This window comes from Hordeum vulgare, chromosome 5H, assembly GCF_904849725.1.
Source record: "Hordeum vulgare subsp. vulgare chromosome 5H, MorexV3_pseudomolecules_assembly, whole genome shotgun sequence".
NCBI classification, from domain to species: Eukaryota; Viridiplantae; Streptophyta; class Magnoliopsida; order Poales; family Poaceae; genus Hordeum; species Hordeum vulgare.
In genome coordinates, this window is record NC_058522.1 from 526,100,787 (window position 1) to 526,126,425 (window position 25,639).

At 43.3% G+C, this 25,639-nt stretch overlaps 1 protein-coding gene across 1 annotated transcript; it reads left to right on the forward strand.

The window, feature by feature from the left end:
- The first annotated feature begins 22,909 nt into the window (after window positions 1-22,909).
- On the forward strand, window positions 22,910-24,533 carry LOC123398332. The gene is made up of 3 exons (XM_045092811.1): window positions 22,910-23,721; window positions 23,805-23,957; window positions 24,058-24,533. The coding sequence occupies exons 1-3, from the start codon at window positions 22,975-22,977 to the stop codon at window positions 24,328-24,330; spliced, it is 1,173 nt and encodes a 390-aa protein (XP_044948746.1). The 5' UTR covers window positions 22,910-22,974; the 3' UTR covers window positions 24,331-24,533.
- Window positions 24,534-25,639: the final 1,106 nt, after the last annotated feature.

Genomic DNA, 25,639 nt, shown 5'->3' on the forward strand with positions numbered 1-25,639 from the left:
GTGACAGGGGGCTATCAGTATCTTCCATGTTAGGCGTGTTATCCTCGATATGTGTTTATTCACTATCATTCATGAGAAAGGGGTCGGTAATTGGAATTCCCAATTCCATGCTCAAATCGAAAAGATAATTGCAAACAAAACTCCCCCTGGATTGATGTTGGTATGGACGGCACCCGAGTATTCGGCTAGTCGTGGAGTGTGATTGATTGGTGGTGGGGGAGTCAAAATTTTACTTTTCTGTTTGGGAACCGCCTATAGCATGTGTACCGTGGAATATGGTGAGAGCTCTTAGTCATTGCATTGACAATGAAAGCATGCCACCCAAAATTATTACCTCTGTTTTCAAAGCTTGAGCTCTGGCACCTCTGCAAATCAATGCTTCCCTCTGCGAAGGGCATGTCTATTTATTTTCCTGTTGAGTCATCCTCCTCTTGAAAAAGCACCAATTAGAGAGCACCTCTGTCATTTTTATGCTTTGCTTTTAACTGTGTTGAGTATGACTGTGACTTGATCTTCTTTGCCATGTTTTACAATGTTTAGTCAGCCCTTGGTCTTTGAAGGTGCTCTGCATTTATGTTTTGCAGTCTCAGAAAGAGCTCGCGAGATACCATCTGTTCATACTGCTTCATGATTGTTTTGATTGAAGTGTTGACGTTTGAGACTTATTATTATTTGCTCGCTAGTTGATTATGCCAATGATATGAGTTTACCGTGAGACCTAGATGTCATTTGCTTATGTGGTTTACTTGTGATCTTGCTGAAATTCTGGATATGAGTTAGACATAGTTGCAACAACAAGATCAAACACAGTTCGTCAAAGTTTTTCTTTTGTCTCTATCAGTTTGTCAACTGAATTGCTTGAGGACAAGCAAGGCTTTAATCTTGGGGAGTTGATACGTCTCCGTCGTATCTACTTTTCCGAACTCTTTTGCCCTTGTTTTGGACTCTAACTTGCATGATTTGATTGGAACTAACCCGGACTGACACTGTTTTCAGCAGAATTGCCATGGTGTTGTTTTTGCGCAGAAATAAAAGTTCTCGGAATGACCTGGAAATCTACGTGGAATTTTTCTGGAATATATAAATAATATTGGCGCAAGAATGAACTGGAGGGACGGAGCCAGGAGCCCACAAGCCCACCAGGCCCGGCCACCCCCCCTGGCCGGGGCTGGCAGGCTTGTGAGCTCCTTGGAGCTCCGCCGCCCCCAATTCCAGCTCTATATAACCTCTTTCATTCGGAAAGAAATCAAGGAGAAGGTTTCGTCGTGTTTTACTATACGGAGGCGCCGCCACCTCCTGTTCTTCCTCTGGAGGGCAGATCTGGAGTCCGTTCTGGGCTTCATAGAGGGGAGATCGTCGCCATCGTCATCGTCAACCTTCATCGACAATCCCATGATGCTCTTCACCATTCGTGAGTAATCTCATCATAGGCTTGCTGGACGGTGATGGGTTGGATGAGATCTATCATGTAATCGAGTTAGTTTTGACGGGGATTGATCCCTAGTATCCACTATGTTCTGAGATTGATGTTGCTACTACTTTGCCATGCTTAATGCTTGTCACTAGGGCACGAGTGCCATGATTTCAGATCTGAACCTATTATGTTCTCGCCAATATATGTGTGTTTTAGATCCTATCTTGCAAGTTGTAGGCACCTACTATGTGTTATGACCCGGCAACCCCGGAGTGACAATAACTGGAACCACTCCCGAAGATGACCATAGTATCAAGAGTTCATGTATTCATCAAGTGTTAATGTGTTGGTCCGGTTCTTTATTAAAAGGAGAACCTTAATATCTCGTAGTTTCCATTAGGACCCCGCTGCCACAGGAGGGATGGACAATAGATGTCATGCAAGTTCTTTTCCCTAAGCACGTATGACTACATACGGAATACATGCCTACATTAGATTGACGAACGGGAGCTAGTTACTTATCTCTCCTTGTTATAGCTGTTACATGATGAATCACATCCGACATAATCATCCATCACTGATCCAATGCCTACGAGTTTTTCCTACTGGTCCTTGCTACGTTACTTTGTCGCTACTGTTGTCACTGCTGCTGCTGTTACTCTGTTGCTACTGCTGTTACTTTGTTGTTACTGGTTACTGTTGCTACTGCTGCTATCATACTACCTTGCTATTGATACTTTGCTGCAGACACTAAATCTTTCAGGTGTGGTTGAATTGACAACTCAACTGCTAATACTTGAGAATATTCTTTTGCTTTCCCTTGAGTCGAATCAATAAATTTGGGTTGAATACTCTACCCTCAAAAATTGTTGCGATCCCCTATACTTGTGGGTTATCACAATCTATCCTAATTCCTAAAATAGAAAACCTATCAAGGGCAAACCTACACCTTGCACCTAGTCCTCTTGAGCTAGTGATGATCTTGGCTTCCTCAAGATGGACCACCTTTCTTGATTGCCTTGGTTTGACAAAGACTAGTTTATTGCTCCCCCATACTCACTATGAGTGAGCCACTCTTCAGCACATCTTCTCAAGTCCATTACAACCACAATGGACGGCAAGCTTCAAGCATGATATCTTCGTGATGCTCCACTTGAACTTGCCAACCGCAACCTTGATGACGATCACCACTTGATATCATCCTTCATAGGTTGAAAGCGATCTTCCTCTTGACGCAAACCCATGAGGACACACCTAACCCCACATAGAAATCTCACAAGGACCATGGGTTAGTACACAAAAGCGGAAAATGTTTACCATACCATGGGATCACTTGATCCCTCTCGGTACATCTTGTACACTTTGTGTGTTGATCATCTTGATTTACACTTTGCTTAGTCTTGATCAACCTTGTGTATTTATGACCAATCTTTGGATAATACCTGGAATACCACCTTGGTCATCATATAAACTCCTTGACACCAACAGATGGACTTCAAGAAATGCATATGGAAAAATCCTTCGAATATACCTTAAGGCAACCATTACTCCATAGGGATTGTTATCAATTACCAAAACCACATATGGAGAAATATGCTCTACAATCTCCCCCATTTTGGTAATTGATGACAATCAGTACAAGAGAGTTTATATAAGGAAATAAGCATAACCAATCGCACACATACAAAGCTATAATGCATGCGTACAAGATGTAAATTCTTAAGCAATAAAAGAAAACCCCTCTATGCATCACCAAACTAAACTCTCTAAACTTCTCCCCATTGGCATCGATTGCCAAAATGGACAAAAAGTTTAGAAAGCCAATATAGTAGGTGGTCCTCCAAAAAGTGTACTTCTCAACAAAAGTGCAAAGAAATACACAAATATAATGATAAACGTTGGAGGAAAATGAACTATATCGAGGACCCAAAGATTTAAAGAAGGAGCGTATGTCACAAAGACATACAAACGAGAGAAGCACACAATCAAAAGATACCAATAGGAACAAGCAACCATATGGTCCTTCGAACCACATGAATAAAAGATATTATGATAAGGACAATAGTGTGTTTTATCAAAACTAGAGAAGCTCCCCATGATTTGTGCACTAATAAGTTTTTTTTTGTATTTGATACAAGTGCACAAAATAGGATCGTTGCTCCCCCAAAATTAATAAAAACACACAACAAGTGCAAGAAAATAGATGAGACAATAAGTATATGACTTGCACAAAACATATGGTTGAGCAACATGTAAAAGAGGCAACTTAAGAGTAGGCTCAACCAAAATGATGCGTGTGAGTCATGGCAAGGCACTTGAGAAGACCAAGGTGAGGATGAGCATTACTCATCAATATAGTCTTGAAGAAATAAGAACAAAGTGCAAGACATATCCTTCCCACACACACACTACTAGCAAATAGGTTCACAAGCTTACTAATAAACAAATTGAGAACCAACGCTTGTGACAACCCATGGTGAAGAAAGGAAATAATAACCTTGTCAAGAGAAGGGATACCAACCAAAATGTCAACACCCTTGTCAAGACAGGTATGAGGAAAAATAATCTTCACCACCAACAAGTGCATCAAGATGCAAGGATAAAAGATCTGCACTCAAGACAAATCCTTTCACGAAGCTACAAAAAACTGAAAAAGGAAATGCAACGATGGACGTGAAAGAAAAGAGGATATAAACTAGAGATGTAACTTCTCTCATGTGTTAAAGATTCCAAGTATAAGAAAATCATGATGATATATATACACAACGAAAGATGTACACACGGAATTGTCACAAGAAGGAACAAACAAGATATCCAAAAGGAAGTCATAGATATACCAATAAGATCTTCGCTTGAAAGCATAGCACATGGCCTAATATTTTCTTATTGTACAATATGAACTTCCAACTTATGAACATCAAAGACATCCCAACTAGCAATAAGACATCATCGTTCGGATGCTTTGAGGAAGGAAACAAGTACCACAAGAACGAATCAAGAAATTCATGCCATGATGCAACCTACAAAAGGTTGAATGCAAGAAATGTATGCACAAAGTAGATACTTGTCTCCATGGACCCTTCGTGGGTTGAGCCCCTCCGTGGACTCGTGCGGCCGTTACCCTCCATGGGTTGAAGTCTCCATCAACGTGGACGTATGATAGCACCACGTATCGGAACCACGCCAAAAATTGTCGTGTCAACCTTTCCTTTTGATCTTCCTATCCCTACCCTCTATTTACATGTGCATGTCATTACTTTCTGCTGCTCTACTCTTAGACTTGCATGTGGAGGGTGTGCTTGACTTATAACAATTGCTAAAACTTGCCCACAACTAAAATTGGGAAAGTATGAGTTTTTTATTTGGTCAAGTAGTCTAATCAACCCCCCTCTAAACATACTTCGGATCCTACAAGAGGACTTACCCATCTACTATCAGCAATAGGATAAATTATACCTGCCTCCAAAAGCTTTAGTATTTCATTTCCTACCACTTCCTTCATCTTAGGATTTAAGCAGCGTTGATGATCAACAACAGGTTTAGCATCCGGTTCCATATTAATTTTGTACTCACATAGAGTGGGGTTTATGCCCTTAAGATTATCAAGAGTATATCCAATAGCATCCATGTGCTTCTTCAGAGTTTTGAGTAATCTCTTTTCTTCATGCTGTGAAAGATTAGTACTAATAACAATATGATATATCTTCTTTCATCAAGATAAGCATATTTCAAAGTATCAGGCAATTTTTTTAACTCAAACACGGGATCTCCTTTTGGTGGAGGAGGATCCCCTAAGATATGAACATGCAAGTTGTGTTTGAGAATAGGTGTTTGCCTAAGGAATATATCATATATCTCATTTCATTCATTCATATGCATATCATTCTCATGGTCCAACAAATATTGTTCTAGAGGATATGTAGGAGGCACAACAATAGAAGCAATACCTATAATTTTATCTTTACTAGATAACTCCTTCTCATGTGGTTGTGTACCAAATTTAGAGAAATTAAATTCATGAGACTAATTATCAATGCTTACTTTGACTTTCTCTATGACACAATTGATTTCAGCATTAACAATATTCAAGATAGGTCTACCAAATATAATAGGACAAAGGTTATCTTTTTTAGAGCCAAGTACTAAGAAGTCAGTGGGGTATTTGACTTTTACACACAAGACTTCAACATCTCTAACAATCCCAAGCGGTGAGATAGTATCCCAGTTTGCAAGTTTAATAGTGACATCAATATCTTCAATCTCAGAGAGTGCTATATCATTCATAATTTCTTTGTATAAGGAAAAAGGTATAGCACTAACACAAGCATACATGTCGCATAAACCAAGATAGCAATGATCTCCAATCTTAACAGAAACAACATGCATGCCAACAACAGGTTTGTTTTTATCTAGCTTGTCGTGCTCATTTCTAACAGGCTTTGCAATTCTAGCAGCTTCACTATAGAAGTAATAACATGCCCATCAATATTATCAACCAAGAGATCTTTGACTACAACAATATTAGGCTCCACATTTAATAGTTCACAAGTTTTGGATGTTCTAATATAACTTTTATTAACCATAGTTGTAGCTTTAGCATGTTCTCTAATCCTAACAGGAAAAAGGCGGGTTCTCCATATAAGCAGTACAACTGGATCAACATGATAAACAATTGCTTCCTCCTTAATTTTAATGTGTTCCTCTAATAATTTTTCAGTAGGTGGATTATACTTAAACCACTTCTCCTTAGGGAGATCAACATGAGTAGCGAATGGTTCATAGGAAGTAGCTACTATCTCTGAGTAAAGCTCGTACTTATTGCTAAACTTATGAGAAGTATTGGTTTCCATAAAATATTTAACACAATCAAACTTAATCTTTATACCTGGCTCTTTACCTTTGTCGAATTCCCAATCTTCAGAGTTGCTTTCATTCTTTCCAGAAGATCCCATTTGAATTCAATAGTCTTCTTCATATAAGATTCAGCACAAGAAGAATTGAGTTGTACTTGATCATCATGAGAAAGCCGAGCATAATTTTTTTGTATAATCATTTCTCTCGAGAGACCATGATTGGGTTAGGTATGCATCATATATTTAATCCTCCCCAAGCTTGAGCGAAGCTTTCTCCTTCACGAGGCCATCAATTATAAATAAAATTCTGATCACGATGAACTAGATGCATACGATAGAACTTCTCATGAAATTCCAGCTTCAAATGATTACACTCCCATGATACAGTATCATCCAATAACATGTAGCACATCAATTATTTTCCCTCCAAAGATAAAGGGAAAACTAGATTCTTAACTTTGTCTCCAGGGAAACCTGCAAGCTTAAATAATCCACAAACCTCAGCGACATATATCAAGTGGTAATCACGATGAGTTGTACCATCATAAGGATTAGCTATCAGTTTCTCTAGCATACCCAATGGAATCTCATAGAAAATATTTCCAGTGGGTTTAGTAGGTTGAGGAACAACTTTTTCAACTTCTGTTCGAGGTGAAGATATCCCGAACAAGCCACTCAAATGGTGACCATGCATAGTAGCAAGCAACAGTAAAATTTAGCACGTACCAAAAATGTTTCCTTACCAATTTCCACTTACTAGAGGCGCTTCACTCCTCCGCAATGACGCAAGAAAAGAGTCTTGATGACCCACAAGTATAAAGGATCAATCATAGTCCTTTCGATAAGTAAGAGTGTCGAACCCAACGAGGAGCAGAAGGAAATGATAAGCAGTTTTCAGCAAGGTATTCTCTGCAAGTCCTATAAGTAACTGTGACCGATTGTTTTGTAGCAAGATAATTCGTAATAAGTGACAAGTAAAAATAGTAGCAAGTGTGCAGCAAGGTAGCCCAGTCCTTTTTATAGCAAAGTACATGCCTTAGAGTACTCTTATATAAAGCAAACATTCCCGAGGACACATGGGAATTTTTGTCTAGTCATGTTCATCATGTTGAGTTGATTTGCATTCGTTACTTTGATAATTTGATATGTGGGTGGACCGGTGCTAAGGTGTTGTTCTTACTTGAACAAAAAACCCACTTATGATTACCCTCTCTCTCAAGCATCCGCAACTATAAAAGAAGAATTAAGATAAATCTAACCATCGCATGAAACATATGGATCAAATCAGCCTCTTACGAAGCAACACATAAACTGGGGTTTAAGCTTGTGTCACTCTCGCAACCCATCATCTACTTGTTACTCCACAATGCCTTCCCTTAGGCCCATATCATGGTGAAGTGTCGTGTAGTCGACGTTCACACGACACCAAGAGAAGCAACAACATACACATCATCAAAATATCGAACGAATACCAACTTCACAAGATTACTTATAACAAGACTTCTCCCATGTCCTCAGGAACAATAGTAACTACTCACACCTCATCAACATGTTCAAGATCAAAGGTATAATAATAGTAATTAAGGATCAGAACATAATACCTTTCACCGAGTAATCCAACAAGCATCAACTATAGTTGTAACCCACACGTACCAATCTGAGATTTTGAGGCAAAGATTGAATACAAGAGATGAACTAGGGTTTGGAGATGAGATAATGTTGGTGAAGATGTTGATGAAGATTGGTCCTTCCATGAAGGAACAAGCGTTGGTGATGACGATGGCTTCGATTTCCCCCTCCTAGAGAGGAATTCCCCTCACATAATCTCTTTGCCGGATAGCAAAAGGGCCTTTGTCTAGGTTTCCACCTTGAGACAGTGTCGCTTTGTCCCGAAATTATCTTTCTGATTTTTTCAGGTCATTTTTTGCCCAATAATTATTATATATTCCATAAAAATTCTCCGTGAAATTTCAGGACATTTGGAGTCCAGTGATTTTTCACCCTTTTTCTTGGTTTTCACGTCTAGAATTCCAATTTCCGATAATTTCCCTCTTTGTGGTGTACCTGGCATAATCAGAGAGAAAAGGCATAAGAATTGTGTGATAATTAGGAATAATGGAGAATAATATCATAGATATTAATAAGAATTCATGATGCATAATGGACGTATCACATGGCAATATATCTCAGAACAACTATGGAAATGCCATGATAGGTAGGTATGGTGGCTTTTTTGAGGAAGATATAAGGTGGCTTATGTGCCACAAAGCGTATAATGTCGCGAGGTTTGGGTGCACCAGCGAAGTTTGCACCGATCCTCGAGGTGAGAATTGGTAATCCTCGGTGCTGAAGGCGCTAGCAAATATGAGGAGGTGAGAGTGTGTACATCCATGGATTCACATTAGTCATTGAGAACTCACATACTTATTGCAAAGCTTTATTAGCTCTATCAAAGAAAAGTACTACTCTAAGAGAAACTCTAGCAGACCCCGCATCCCGCCCCGGCCCGTAAAATAACCGCCAAAATGCGGGTCGGGGCAGAAAAACCAGCCCGATCAGACCCAGCATCCCGCCCCGGCCCACAAAAGATTTTAGGGGGCGCGGCAAAATCCCGACCCCAACCCGGGAAAACGCAGGTTTCCCCCTTGCGACTGCGGTGCCCTACATACAAGCGGAAGCGGTTGGCGGGGGAACATTTCATCCCGCACTTTCTCCCACCAACCACCTCTCCTCTCCCCTCTCGCGCCCTCGCCGGCCGCCGCCCAAGATTCCGGCAACAACAGCCAGCAGGAGCATGCCGGAAGGATGCCACGCACACGAGGCCTCCCCTCCCTTCCCTCGTGTGCTGGTGGGCCGCCGGATTTGCAGATATGCGGCACTTCATCGCGGGCCGCCGCATTTGTCTTTTTTCAGCCGTCGGTTGCTGCCGGAGGCGATGGAGTGGTCGGGGAGCCTCTCCCGCAGCCCAGGAAAGGGCGCATCGCCGCATGTAGGCACGGGTTCGTTCTCCCGCCACCGCCGAAGGTTTGCGGGCATGGACTCGTCAGGCCGTCCACCGGGTTCGGCGCTCACGCAACGTCTTTGTGGCCTGCTGATATCGCTCATAGAGTGCGACGACTGACGGCGCCAAGTGCTGTGGCTCACTTCGGGCACGCCGACGCACCCCGGATGGGTGTTCTACAAATGCGAAAACGACGGGGTACGTGCACTTGCGGTAGCTCGTTCCATAGCTCATTCTTTAGTTCAACTGCGGTAGCTCACTTCGAGCTTGCTCATTCCTTTGTGTAGGACGATGGATGCTCATTTTGGTTTTGGGAAGGCCAATACATTGATTTGTTGATAGAAAGAAAGTTAATAGATGTTAGTGCACTCCTTAGTACAATCAAAGGCAATTATGCGGCTGCATGTGCAACTAGAGGGGAAGCAACGTCTACTTCTTTGGAACCAAAGATGAAGAATGAAGAAAGCAAGATCAAGAATCCGCAGATCAGCAATGAGTGCATGGAGAAGATATTGCTTCAACTAGTGGGAGGAGTTATGGAAGTTGGAAATCTTCTGAAATGCATATTTGTGGTTCTTGTTTTCTTTGGTTTAGCTATTCTAGCCAAGATTTGGTGATATCTTTTGTATCTATAATGTTGTTGCAAAAGCAAAGAAAAGCAGTGTGCTAGATCAATTTAAGTTGCAAATCTAAGTTTTACGGGCCGGGAGGAGCTGCGCCAGATCAGAACCCGCAGAGGTCGACCCATAAAAAAAAGTATATTCCGCGAATATGCTTTTTTACGGGTCCATTATACGGGGTCTGCATCTGTGCCAGCCCGCGCCGGCCCGCAAAAGCGATTTTGCGCGAACTGCAAATGCGTTTTGCGGACCGGCGGGATGCAGGGTCTGCTAGAGTTGCTCTAATGCCCTTAGGGGGGTTGGGAGGAGTTAACCATCGTGCACCCCCGACCGAAACAAAACTAGGATTCCAACAAGTAATAAGAATGCTCACACATCACCACCATTCCATAACCAATATTTAGATGAACAACAAATTAACATCCTTTAACTATCGATATTTCTACTAGTCAACACCCATGCACTCACACCCTTTCATATAACCACGTCAATATCATTAACCCACAATATCTCTTTTATGTGCTACATGAAGGTTTTGATTATGCACACCTTGAATACCTATTATTTTTGGACTAGTAATATAACCCATGAAAATTAGCATCACTATTTGTTAAACTCTCAAACTAATTTATGTGAAGAATGAGAGTGCAATTATTTCTAGAAATCTATACGCCATCGTGCTCCAAAAGATATAAGTGAAGCACTAGAGCAACTTCTCAGCTCAAAAGATATAAGTGAAGCAGAAAGAGTATTCTAACAAATCATGGTGAACATGTGTCCCTCTCAATTAGGTGTGTCCAGCAAACAATGATTGTGGAAATCTAAATTAAAAGTAAACAATAATACACGATGCTCCAAGCAAAACTCATATCAAGTGATGAATAAAAATGTAGCTCCAAGTGACATACCAATGGATTGAGACGAAAGAGGGGATGACTTCCGAGGCATCCCCAAGCTTAGACGCTTTAGTCTTCCTAGAATTTACTTGGGTTGCCTTGGGAATCCCCAAGCTTAGGCTCTTTGCCACTCCTTATTCCCTCATCCATCGTGATAAGACCCAAAACTTGAAAACTTCAACACACAAAACTCAATAGAAATTTTGTGAGATCCGTTAGTACAATAGGCAAATCATAAACTTTAGTACTCTTATAAATTGATTCATTTTTTATTATTGTATAAGGTACTATATTATAAATTCTCCATGGCTTATACCCCCTCATACAATCCATAGCATCATCAAAACAAGCAAACTATGCAAGCAAAAATTGAATATGTCTAAAACAGAATAGTCTGCAGTGATCAGCAAAGACACCATACTTCATGATGTATACTTTTTTTGGAAACCTAGTAATACTTGAGGAATTTGTATATAAATACCGTGTCAAAAATTCAGATAAAAAGATGTTCCAGTTAAGTTAGATAAATTATGTAGTGGGCGTAAATTTTCTGCTTTTGTGCAGGATCAAATCTACTATAATTCAAACCATCCCAAAGGCTTTACTTGGCACAAACTCTAATTTAAACATAAAACACAATCATTACAGTAGCAATAATCATGTCAAATCACACAAACATAAAGTAGAACAAGAAAAATATGATAACTATTGGGTTGCCTCCCAATAAGCGTTATTGTTTTATGCTCCTAGCTAGGCATAATGCATAGTTTGAAGTGTTGTCATCCTTCTTGGCAAGGGATCTATCACCTCTCACAATTTTGCTCTCTTTTCCACAAAGAGGATCAAGCTTTTGTTCTAACGCATCAAATCTCCTATTTTGTAGCACAACATTTCCATTGATTTTGGTAACAAGATTGAATAACCCTCTAAAGTTGGAACCCATACTAGCTTTAGTTTCTTTTATTAACTCAGTTTGATGATAACTCACTAGTATGTTAGGTTCAATGGTTTCTATCTTGGGTTGTCCATATATGTTTTCATATTTTCATAGGTGTCAAAAGCATTATTCCCAAGGAAATCTTTTCAAACATAGAATCTAGGACACGTCTATGAGATAAAGATGATCCAACATGAAAACTTCTAAGGAGTAATTTAATATGACTCTTGGGATTGGATCTCATTTGTATATCTAATAATCCATACCAAGCTTCCTTCATAGACTAATCACCCAATTTCTTACAATCTAAAATTCCTGAACACTCTCCCAAATAAGGAGGGAAAGGCTCCGGGGAGAACTAGCCATAGCAACAAGCAAACAGGTAAACCAAGAAGTATAGGAAACAAACAAGTAAACTAGCAAAGATAACTATTTTTGTATTTTTGCTTTTTATAGAAAGCAAAATATATCAGAAACTAAAAAGTAGAACAAGGGAATGATAATTTTTGTGTAGGTACTTGATAGGAAATTGGTGATACTACCCTGCAACAGCGCCAGAAATCCTTCCTCATACTTGTGAACTGCGTTGGGATTTTCCCCGGAGAGGAGGGGATGATGCAGCACACTAAAGGTAAGCATTTCCCTTAGTGAAAACCAATGCTATCGAGCTAATACGAGAACCACGCAATCTCCCGTCTTCAGCGCCTGCACAAAAAAGAGCAAACATTTGCACCCAACGCGGGCAAGAGGGTTGTCAATCCCCTAGAATTCGTTACTTGCAAGCGCTAATTAGTGATAGACAGATGATGAAAATATATTAAATAATAAAAGTATATTTAGATATAAGAAGGCAGCAAGGTGTTTTATTGTTTTAGTAATATATTTGTGAAGACGTCCGCGGGCCATTGTTTTCGCTAGAGACTTCTCTCTCGTAGAAAGCATACGGTGGATAAACAAATTACTGTTGCGAAATTGATAGAAAAGCGCATAGTTATGCAATATTTATTCAAGGCTATAATCAAAATATAGGCATCATGTCCATAAGCAAGTAGACCTACTCCTGCGTGCATCTACTACTATTACTCCACCCATCACCCGTTATCCAACATGCATCTAGAGTATTAAGTAAAACAAAGTAATGCTTGGAGGATGATGACATGATGTGGACAAAGTAAATCCAATTAATATGAATAAACCCCCATCGTTTTACCATTAGTAGCAACAATACAATACATGTCATGTCCCTTTCTCTCACTAGGATTGAGCACCCCCAGATTGAACCCACTACAACACACCTCTCCCACTAAAGATAAATCAATCTAGTTGGCCAAACGAAACCGACAGATCAGAGAGAATTACGAAGCAATAATATTCATGCAGATAAGAACTCAAAGAAGGTTCAAATACTTATTCATGAATAATCTAAACATAAACCCACAATTCATCAGATGCCAACAAACATGCCGCAAAAGTGATCACATAAGATAGATCACCGGAGGAATCACGACGATCTTGGCATTGAAGAGGAGAGAGAGAGATATCCATCTAGGTACTAACTACGAACCTGTAGGTCTGTGGTGAAATACTAACACATCACCATGGGAGTAGAAAGGTTGATGCACATGCCCTTCCTGATCGATCCCCCCTCCAGTAGGGCACCAGAAAGGGCTCTAGATGGGCATGCGACAGTGAAGAGACTTGCGGTGGTGGAAAAAGTGTTTCGTGAGGCCCCTTAAGGTTTGGGAGGAATATGTGAATTTATAGGACAAAGTGGAGAGCCAGAGGCTAAGGGAGGTGGCCCCAAGCCATCACGGCACGACCTCCCCTTGGGAGCGCCCTATGTGCTTGGCGCCACCCCATGGGGCCTTCGATATCCTTCTAATGCTTCCAAGTCCTTATTTTCTTCATAAAAATTGTCAAAATGTTTTGGGGTATTTGGACTTCGTTTGGTACAGTATTCCTGAAAAGCCAAAAACATGCAGAAAACAGCAACTAGCACTTGGCACTGGGTTAATAAATTAGTGCTAAAAAATAATATAAATCGGCAAGTAAATTCCTAAAAAGCATCCTAGAATGATAATGTAATAGCATGAAACAATAAAAAATTATAGATATGTTTGAGACGTATCACGCGGGAACGAGATCACTGATGCCTCTTCCAGCTGACATGTGGCCAAAAGAAATGCATGTGCGGTGTCGAAATGGGCATTGAAATCCTCGGGAGAAAATGCGGACACAAGACAGTATAGAGGAGGAAGAAATGGTAAGTACACAAACTTTTAATAATAATAAAACATTTGTGTTTTATTACATAGAAAAGAATTTTCCTCTATGCATTGTCACGAACTACTCTACACATGAGGTTGCTCGCGGTTGAGGCGATCATGGCGCGCTCTATCGGCGTCCCTCCACGTGCAAATGATTATGTACTATAGGGGTGCTGCCAGCATGCGGTTGCGCCGAACCCAGCGCCACCATGTAGTTTATCGTTGCAAAAACTGCCATGCGGACGTACCAAAATTGCAGGTTGTCCGGCGCCCACCCATTTATTCCACGTCCATTTAACTTCATCTCTTCAACCTTACGATTGCGCCACATAACACAAGAAGCACACCCACGACAACAAATAGAGAATGCACATATCTTCATCTCTTCAACATTTTCGCGCGGATCTAATGGCGGTGATCCGAGTGGCTGTCGGCGTCGAGAGTCGGTTCACCATTATTGCCAAAGTGGACAGGAAGACGGGCCTCTCGATGGTGTACACGAGTGACCCGGTCATGATGGAGAACTCCATCAACACTATTGAGCAGCTACTTGCTTAGGATGACAAGTACAAAGTGGTCATCTTCAACCTTGAGTACACCGGTGGTCGTGCCAGGTATGATAAGAAGGTTATCGTCGCCCAGTTGTGTATGCGCCATCACATCCTCATCTACCACTACTTCCTCGCCACAAGGCCTTGTGAGTATTTCGCCAGGTTTGTCAATACCCCCGACTACAGGTTCGTAATGATGGACACCACCGGCGTTCTAAAGATGGTCAAGACCTAGGGATTGTCCTGCCAGAAGCTTGTCGACATACAAAATCACTACAAGGTCTGGGTTGATGAGAAGAAGAAGCAGAAGGACTCCCTGCTTGACCTTGCCGCAGCCATCATCAACCCCTACTACAGAGACATGAAGGTTGAGCGTGACAAGGACAAGTCTATCTGGCACAAGGCCTGGGTAAACAAACTGAATGAAGAACACATCAAGTACATGACCAAGGATGCGTACACAAGCTATGAGATGTACTGGAGGATCATTGACATGAGGAAGTGCCTCCTTCCTGCAGACGACGAGGGATAGACACAAGTAGAGCAGTGACAGCCATTGTCAGAAGAATAATATGATTTGATGATCGTCTACTTCTTGTAAATTTTTATTGAGAAATGTACATGTGTTGTGTAGTCACTTATGTAATTGGATGTTCAAATTGGTTATGCAACTATGTTGTTGCTCTATAGACAGAGTATATATAGATGTCGTGCAAACACAACAAATCACATCTCATATAATTGTTTACCAGCAACCGTCTGCCAAAGACACACACAACTTGTCAGGATGACCCGTCTGTGTTATTATTGGTCTTCCCACACAATTATGATTACTGAACTATTTGCGGAGTATCATACACACCTTCTTATGCTAGATCATGTGTTTTTGATGGATCAGTGCAGACAGTTTATCCAAGTGAACTATATGTCATACTCCCACACATATGTATTTTGTTAACCGTTTGTGTTATCTTGACTAATTGCAAATAGTTCATGAGGACCAACTGTATGCGACACATCACACACACAAGTCTCATCTCAATCGTTCCTAACGGACTAGCCATTGCACACAGTTCGTGTTATTGGCAACGGATCTAGAACTATATCGTTTGCGATTGATGGATCGCACACAGTTTGGTCGAAGGGCCTCACATGCATGTGTCGTCTTAGGACCTTCCTGCAGTAGTGTTTGTTTTTTCCTTATGAATCCCGATCACCGCATTCTATTCCACTCATAGTGCTATGTCCATGGCTCATGCTCTTGTATTGAGTGGAGTTAAAAACGTTGAAGCGCGTGAAAAGTATGATCCAATTGCTTGACTTGACACCGTGGTGCTCATGATTTGTAATTATGTTAGGAAGACAGAGTCATGTCATGCTTACGTAATTCAATAAGTAGGGATAACATTCATTATGCATCGTATATTTTGAATAGTGATGATTATGTTATATTCATGGATATAATTATGTTGATATCGATTACTTCATTGTTTCTCAATATTCATTCCATAAAAGAGATTAGATGATAGACATGCTAGGTAGCATTCAACATCAAAAATTATGTTTTTATCATTTACCTACTCGAGGGCGAGCATGAATTAATCTTGGGTATGTTGATATGTCTCAAACGTATCTATAATTTGTGATTGTTTCATGCTATTATATTATCAATCTAAGATATTTTATATGGAATTTTATACTATCATTGTGGGGGACAAACCTATTAGCCCAGTGCCTTATGCTAGTTGTTGTTTTCTACCTGTTCTTGGTTTTACAAAAAATCCATACCAAACAAAGTCCAAGCGCTACGAAACTTTGTGACAATTTTTAATGGACCAAAAGACACCCTAGAATCTTAGAGAGGTGACCAGAATACCTATGAGGAGACGACAAGGCAACATGCGCGCCCTAATGTCTTGTGGGCCCGTCGTGGCTCCATCTGACCTAATTCCAGCTCTATAAATTCCCAAATATTCAAAACCCCAGAGAGGGACCCAAAACGATCTTTTCGCTGCCACAAGTGTCTATTCTTTCGGCATCCCACCCGGAGGCCTTTTTCGGCACTCTGCAGGGAGGGGAAATCGATCACAGAGGGCTCCTACATCAACCTTGTTGCACCTCCGGTGATGTGTGAGTAGTTCACGATAGACCTACGGGTCCATAGTGATTAGAAAGATGACTTCTTCTCTCTCTTTGATCAAAATACCATGTTCTCTTCGGAGATCTATATGATGTAATCTTCTTATGCGGTATGTTTATTGGGATCCCATGAATTATGGTGTTTATGATCAAATTATACATTGAACATAATTGAATCTCCTCTAAATTCTTAATTGAATACTTTATGAATTCTATTATGTGTGATTTTTATAGCTATGTAATGCTTTTCGATCTATGGGTTTTCTTTGGCCAAGTTGATCTATCGATCTTAAATGGAAGTGATGCATAGTAGTGGGCTCAATCTTGCGGTGTAATCACCCTATTATAGTAAGGGTGGTGAGGCACATATTAATTGTTGCTTCTAAGGATAAAACGATGAGATTTAATCATATTAATTGGTTTTATTTTTTCTACATTATGTCATCTTGCTTAAAGCATTACTCTGTGTGTCATGAACTTAATACCATAGATGTCTGCTCGATAGCGATCGATTGGTGGAGTAATAGTAGTAAATGCAGGCATGGGTTGTCTACTTGTCACGGTGTAATGCCTATGTAATTGATCATGCCATGAATAATGTCATAAATATGCACTTCTCTATCAACTGCCCACGAGTAAGTTCTTTACCCCGCCGTATGCCGTGCTTATAAGAGAGAATCCTCTAGTGGAAACTATGCCCCTCCTAGGTCTATTTTAATAATATTATAAAAACAAAAAATACCTTGCTATAATTTATTTACTTTTATTTTAGTTTGTAGTTTATCAATCTGTCATTATTAGATTTAATCATTGTCGTTAACGAGTACAAGTGGATTGACAACCCTCTTACCAATGTTGGTTGTAATTATTTGCTCTTTTGTGTGTAGGTGTTGTTGAAGGTTGTTTGCATGATTCTCCTATTACTTCGATAAACCTTGGTTCTCAACTGAGGGAAATATTTGCTACTAATATATTACTTCACCCTTCCTCTTCATGGAAATCATAGCGCCATCACAAATAGCAAACACATCCCCTATTTCGGTTCGTAACAAGCACATCTCGATGGGTGACTTCGAGCGCATACATTAATATCATATCTGGTCCCAACACAAATACATGGTTGTAAGCATTAAAGACCTCATACATGTACCTCTTTTTTATTATAAGTATTTCATCACTATTAGTTTGATTGATCCGATCAGATGCTGGAATTAGCCCTTTAACAATTACTTGCTCGAGACCATCGGTTCAAGGGAATCTTCCTCTCATGGGTTCGATAACCCAATGTCACCTCTTTGGGGAAATAGGTGTGGTCTACTTTATATTCTATTAATGGATCATGCAAAATGAAAGTATCAGGGGTCCAAACCAACTTTGGGGAGGCCACCTTCCAAAGTTGCGGCCCCATGACTCTATATAAATAGAGGGATAAGGGCAAACCCTAGAACATAAGTTTTCAAGCATCCTCTAGTTCTTTCTTGTTCTACTTCTCGTCTAGTTTTGTCGAGACTAGATCTAGTTCTAATTCTCTCTAATCTCATAATAGAGAAGCCCCGTCAGGTTATGTTCTTCCTCCTCAAATTCTTCGGTGACGATTAGCTCTCGACGGCGAAGCGCTGCCACATCGTGAAGCATGTACACTTTCAATCTGTAGAGAGGTTGTGCTTTCGGTATTTTGTTTGAGGTATCGCTGTGGACGGTTTGAGGGACTTCAAGAACGATCTACACTAACCCTTCTTCCACTGCATCTCAAAGTTGGTAATGATCCGATCAAACCTTGTATGCATCTTCATAGTGATCCACGACCTTGATTGTAGGGCATTTTTTTGTTTTCTACTATGTTTCCCGACACACCTGAGGACTAAGTCTAAATGCATAAGGCAGAAAAAACACCTCGTACGGAATCCACACCCAGGCAGAGCATTATTACCTAACAAGGAAAAAAGATAACCCCCCCCCCCCCCCGAGTCACTCGAGGCCATAATATTATGTGAACCCTGTACTAAGGTAGGATGTCTTGTCCAAGGCAGTCGGGATACTATACATCCCTATAAGTGAATACAGAGAAAATTATATGTTGATTACCCGTTCGATTGACATGTCAAGATGAGTTTCATTGAGGTTCTCTCGCAGCGATCTCTTCTACAAGCAAACCGCTTCACTATGGACCCGGAGGCGGCATATCTTTTCATTCTTGGAACGCTGGTGTGGCGCTGATCTTCGCCCCTCTCCATCCACTACTCCGGTGGCTGGAAGAGAGGGGTGGGATCCAACTTCTTTTCCTGTTGTTCCTTCGATTTAGAGGATCTTCTTCGTCTAACAACATCACTTTGGTGAGGTTGGTGTTGTGTCGAATAAGGTGGCATCGGTCTCTTCCTCAGCACGGCAGCGTTCTTTCCGGCGGCGCCGCTGATCCAATGGTCTCGACTGCTTGTCATTCATTCAGACCGGTAAGCTATATGTTTCTTGTGTCTGGATGTTGAAGTCTCTCATGATGGCGCCGACAAGTGGGACACATTGATGTTGGTACAAGGTTGGTGGCCTGATGATGGCACATTTGGCGTTCATCCTTGGAAATAGCGGTGGATTGCGTCATATTTGGATTAAAGTCGACGTGGGAAACATCCTCGATCGACATGCCACATCGTCAAGCGCCTCTTTTGCAGGTCTGATCTTCATCTCACAACGCCTACAAGGCTATGGCGCTGGCTTGGATTTTGATTTGTCGGTGCTCCGCCTCTTCCATCATTGTGCGTCTCGACGGCATTAGCGGTCGATGGCGATTTCAGATTTGGTTATTTGTAGAGATTTCTATTTGTAATATCCTTTTACTGCAATGTTTACTGGACATATGTCGTGTCCCGGTCTTTTAGATAGTTTTCGCATGTATGCGTGCAATTGTCCTCTGTTTTATTGATTGATATAATATGTGTGGTTCAAAAAAAAGATGAGTTTCATTCATAGGACCCAGATCTCTCAACAGAACTCGCGGTCAGCATGCTCAAACATGGTAAAAATGCCGCAAAATTACCTCTTATGCACCTCGGTTACATATTTTAGGTTTGGCACTTCTGTACATTCATATCTCCTTTTCTTTTTCTTTGCCAGAAGTGTTGATTCATATCATGTTCAATGAAGCTTATGTGCATTGGCTCTCTTCAATATGTCTATAACATTTTTTTCAATGAAAAAAGAAGAGAGGATATTTGATGAAACCCTTTTATCTCAAAAGAACCAAGTGGGAGCACAAAATATAATTGATTTTAGCTACATTAAAGAGTACAAGTATCACTTTTCAGGGATTGTTGAAGCATGTGAGAAGTTGGATGTGATTAAGCTCATGATAGACAATCAAGAGTACTATACTATCCAAAGCACATTAAACAATCAAGACTTTATGGCCGTACACTCTGAAATGTTAGAGCATCTCCAACAGCGGTGTTAAAAAACACGCGCGGGGGTAAATTGGGTTTTTATCATGCATGGGAGGGAAACGCGTGCTACAGCGAAGGCGGGAAATTAGCGCACGCTGCAAACGATTGCGCGCGTGCGGGAGAAAGCGGGCGTCCGCGCGCTAGATTTGGCGCACCGCTTCCGGTACGCCTATAAATTATGGCGCTCGGCACGCGGCTGTCCATCACCCTCTCACTGGCACGCACGCTCTGCCGCTTCCTCGCCGCTTCCTCCATCACGCCGCCACCGACGCGCCCCCACCAAGCCACCATGCCGCCACGCCGCCGTGGATCTTTGGGCTACCGCAGCGTCCGCGAGCGCCCCTCCGGCGTCTGCTACGCCGAGATCCGGTCGGGCGACGTCCGCATCGGCCTCGGCACGTTCCAGACCTCGCACGAGGTCGCCCGCGCGTACGACGCGGCGGCGTGGCGCCTAGCGAGGCCTCGCGCGCAGATGAACTTCTACGACGTCTACACGTGCGAGCAGGCGCAGGCCCTCGCCCCTCCGTCTCGTCTGATAACACACCAGGACCGTGAGGACCATCGTCGGCGACAGCGCTGCCTCCTCATCTCCGAGGAAGACGAGCGAGCCATGGCGGAGTGGCGCCGGTGCCACCCGGAGGACGTCGCTGCTACCTCTTGAGCTTGCGTTGGTTTTTCTCTTGAAGAGGAAAGGGTGATGCAGCACAGTAGCAGTAAGTATTTCCCTCAGTTTGAGAACCAAGGTATCAATCCAGTATGAGTATCAAGATGATGCACCAATGTACCTGCGCAAAAACAAACAAACTTGCACCCAACGCTATGAAGGGGTTGTCAATCCCTTCACAATTATTTGCAAGGTGAGATCTGAAGGTGAAAAGTGCAACAAAGTAATTTTGTGGAACTGAAAATAGGATGTGAAGTAGACCCGGGGGCCATAGTGTTCACTAGAGGCTTCTCTCATGATAGCAAGTATTACGGTGGGTGAACGAATTATTGTCGAGCAATTGATAGAATCACGCAAAGTCATGATGATATCTAAGGCACTGATCATACATATAGGCATCACGTCCGAGACAAGTAGACCGATAGTTTCTGCATATACTACTATTACTCCACACATCGACCGCTATCCAGCATGCATCTAGTGTATTAAGTTCATAACAAACAGAGTAACGCCTTAAGCAAGATGACATGATATAGAGGGATAGATTCATCCAATAGATATAAACCCCATCTTTTTACCCTTGATGGCAACAACACGATGCGTGCCTCGCTACCCCTTCTGTCACTGGGTGAGGACACCGCACGGTATGAATCCAAAACCAAGCACTTCTTCCATTGCAAGAATTATAGATCAAGTTGGCCAAACGAAACCCACAACTCGAAGAGAATTACAAGGATACGAAATCATGCATATAAGAGATCAGAGGAGACTCAGATAATATTCATAGATAATCTGATCATAAATCCACAATTCATCGGATCTCGACAAACACACCGCAAAAGAAGGTTACATCGGATAGATCTCCATGAAGATCATGAAGAACTTCGTATTGAAGATCCAAGAGAGTGAATAAGCCATCTAGCTACTAGTTATGGACCCGAAGGTCTGTGGTGAACTACTCCCGCATCATCGGAGAGGCAATGGTGTTGATGAAGAAGCCCTCCGTGTCCGAATCCCTCTCTGGCAGGGCACCAGAACGGCCCCCAGATGGGATCTTGCGGAGACAGAAGCTTGCGGCGGCGAAAAAGTATTTGCGTGGCTCTCTCTGGTGGTTCTGGATTTTTAGGAAATTTATATGCGAAAGAAGTAGGGCAAAGGAGCCACGTGGGGCCCAAAAGCCTGGTAGGCGCCCCCCCCCAGGCCGCGTATAGGGGGCTTGTGACCTCCCCCGGGGTCCTTTGCCTTGGTTCTCAAGTTCCCTGCGTATCTTCTGTTACGGAAAAAATCATTCCGCGGGTTTTATTCCGTTTGGACTCCGTTTAATATTCTTCTCTGAAAAGGGTCAAAAACACGGAAAAAATAGAAACTCGCACTTGACACTGAGTTAATAGGTTAGTCCCAAAAAAATATAAAATAGCATATTCATGCATACAAAACATCCAAAGTTGACAAGATAATAGCATGGAATCATAAAAAATTATAAATATATTGGAGACGTATCAGTCGCCGCCGAGAACGCCTTCTGGGCGGAGAGGACGGCAAGGCGCCGCGCGGTGCGGGATCACAGGCGTCGGCGCAAGGCACTGGCCATATCGCATTGCGAGGTCATCAAGGCCGGTGGGACGTCGTTCTTCGGGAGTGACGATGAATGTTGGGATGACATTTGGCTCGATACCTCGGACACGAAGGATGATGATGATTACGACTCCGAGTAGGTTCTAGTTGCACCGTAGTTTTTTATTTAGTTGCACCCGTATCGTTTTATCTATGTATTGTGAAATATCTATGTATCGTTTATCTATCTATCTATGTATATCTATGTATTGTGCGAGAGCATGCACGCTGCATTTTAACGCGTCTGCTAGAGCTACGCACGCTGCATCTTAGCGCGCCTGCTGAAGCCAGCGCTGGTCACCGTGTCAAAACAGACGAACGAGACGTTCTAAACTGATTTTTAACGCGGTGTAGGTTGGACGGGTGTTGAAGATGCTTTTTAAGGAAAGAAACTAGTGAGAAACTCGGGTTCGAATCGACCGTTACTCGCGGATGCCGTTGGGCCCTTCCCCTCCCTCCGCCCACTTCAAATTTCGAACCCCTCCCCCTCTCCCTCTCATCCCCATCCAACCGCCGCCGCCGCCTCCCCTCATAACCCCAACCCAAAGCCCACAAATCGGCCAGCCCGCCCCGAGCCCCAATCCATGGACGCGAGCGGGAAGGCGGCGACCACGATGGCGAGGAGATCCGCCTCCCCCAGCTCCACCCCCACCACCGTGACCCCCGGCTCCACCGCCTCCTCCTGCTCCTCCAACTCCGACCCCGCGCTGCGGACGCCCGCGCCCGCCTACCTCGTCCCGTCGGCGCGCCCAGCCGGCGGCGGGGCCGAGGGCGGAAGGGAATACTACTCCGGCTGCCGCAAGGACGCCAACTGCGCCTGCGAGATCTGCCTCGCCAGCATCAACGCCACGCGGGACCTCCTCCCGCCCGAGGCCGCCTCCGCGCGCCGCTGCTTCGCGGCCGCCGCCAGGGACCGGAGGCCTGGGACGCGCTCCCTCTTCCTCGCCCGCGACGGCGGCACTACGCCCGGGTCCGCAGTCACCGAGCCGTGGACGCCGCCGCTGCGCTCCACCGCCAAGTCGAGGCGGGACGCGGCGGCCGCCAAGGCCCGGAGGTCCTCGTCGCCCGACTGGGCGCTCTACGCGCTGACGGTTCTTGGGTTCTTGCTCCTGCTGTGGGTGGACACGGGGCTCGTCCCCGAGGTCGCGGCCAGGGGGTTCGGCCCCAAGCTGTCGCCGGAGGCCGTCGCGCGGCTGGGCCACGAGGCGCGCCTTGCGCCTGCCGAGCTGGGCCACAGACTGCGCTTCTTGGAGCGAGGGGTCGGGCAGCTCGTCGGCGCCGGCAGGTTCTCCAACTGCAGCTCGAAGGATTCCGTCTGGCGCCTCCAGCAGGTTCGCCGTTCTTGCGTGTCAATCAACTTGCTGAATCTTGGCTGCAGAGACAGTTCCTCATTGACGAATTCTTTTGCTTGCAGAATGATCAGCATTTGTTCCATTGGCGCTGCTCACTGTACAAGTCGGCGGCAGAGGAGGTCAGCGTCTGGGGGAGCCCTCTCCGGACCTCCGGCCTGCTCCCGTCTACGCTCTCGACACGGCACATCACCGTCCTCTCCGGCAAGGTCACCGAGGTAATCGGCAGAATGTCAATTCCAAAATTTACTTCATCACCAAAACCACCAGTAGCAGCTAGCTAAAAGCCACGCCCGTCTTGTGTTTGTTTGTTTGCAGTGGTCGGACGGGAGCGTATTGCCGACGGTGAGGGCGAGCAACGGCAGCTCCTGGAGCTACCGGGGCCGGAGGGCAGCGGCGGTGCTGCTGGAACCACAGACGTGGGTGCTGGAGTACCAGAGGAGCGTGCTGTTCGAGGGGACACGGCTGCTGCCGGCCACTGTAGAGCTGCTGGCGTCCAGGTGCTCGGAAATGGTGAAACGGGCGCGGCGGAAGCTGTGCAAGAAGCGGTTCCATGGCGGCGCCGGCGGGATCCAGACGAAGCCAACTTGACCTGCAGACAGGGTGATTTTAGCTTTACATTGGGTCGTCTCATTTCCTGTGAGATTGTTAGGAATATCCCGTGTTCTTTTGGCTGTAGTGATGTCTGCTGTCTGCTATTTCATCGGATTGCTCGTTGATTAGTGGCTGATCACGGTACTTCTTGTATGAATGCATTATGTTTGAACATACAATCCGGTAGAATTTCAGTGCAATTTTGCTGGAGTTGGTTGATCACTGCAGTTGGTTGACAGCATTGCTCAGACACACTTCAATCATGTTTGGAACATGGGAATTCAAGAGCACTAGGCCTCGTTCGGTTTGGAGGAAACCAAAATGTCAGAATTAGGAGCAGTATAGGAATTTGATAGGATGGCACATGCCATCCTGAGGAATTGTCTTACTTAGTTTCTACTCACAAAATGAGCTATGAATGGATGTGTAGATTCCTCCAAAAACACCAGGAAATAAATGGTATTTATGATATTTCCGTACGCGTTTCCTACAAACCAAATGCATCTATAAGAATTCTTCCTATGGAATCCTTGTTCCTACGATTTTCCTATAAAAACCCTTCAAACAGAATGAGGCCTAGAACAGAAAACCACAAGATATGAGCTACAGTGGCATGTTACCCAAGAACTACAGTTTTCTTCCAAAATTCTTGTTGGAATTTCAGAGGTTTATGAGCTACTTTTGGTCTGAAACAACACCTTGAGGCCTTTACAGATCGAAGGAATGGAAATCCAAAAATAACAAAAAAATGTTTGGGAAAGAAAATGTGAAAAGGAGGATTGCAGCGCATAAGAAATCAAGAAATGTGGTTTACATAGAAAAGAAGAATTTTGCAATGATGGCAGCGTAAAATGGAAACATAAAAAGACTAATATGAGCATCGTTCCTATGATCCAAATGCCTCTAGGGAATAAATTCCTAAGGTTATTCTTTGTTCAAAGGGACTTGAACATCTGCATCCATTTGCTAGCAACTCTTCGCTGCCTAAAATTTACAAAAATCTTAAATCCCCAGCACGCTAGCAAATAAACGTCCATTTGCTAGCAACTCTTCGCTGCCTAAAATTTACAAAAATCTTAAATCTCCAGCACGCTAGCAAATAAACGACAGGAGAGATGAATCAAAATCACTTAGCATAGCAGCTACACGAATGAATCCTACATAACACAATTCCAAGATAGACATCAGGGGAACCCGCAACTGAAGCAACAAATGCAGGAAAGGGGTATAGCCTCCTCTTTTCTAGGTTGCCAAAGTTTCCTCATCTCGCGGTCGCGATAGCAGCAACCTGTAACTTGGTGGCACC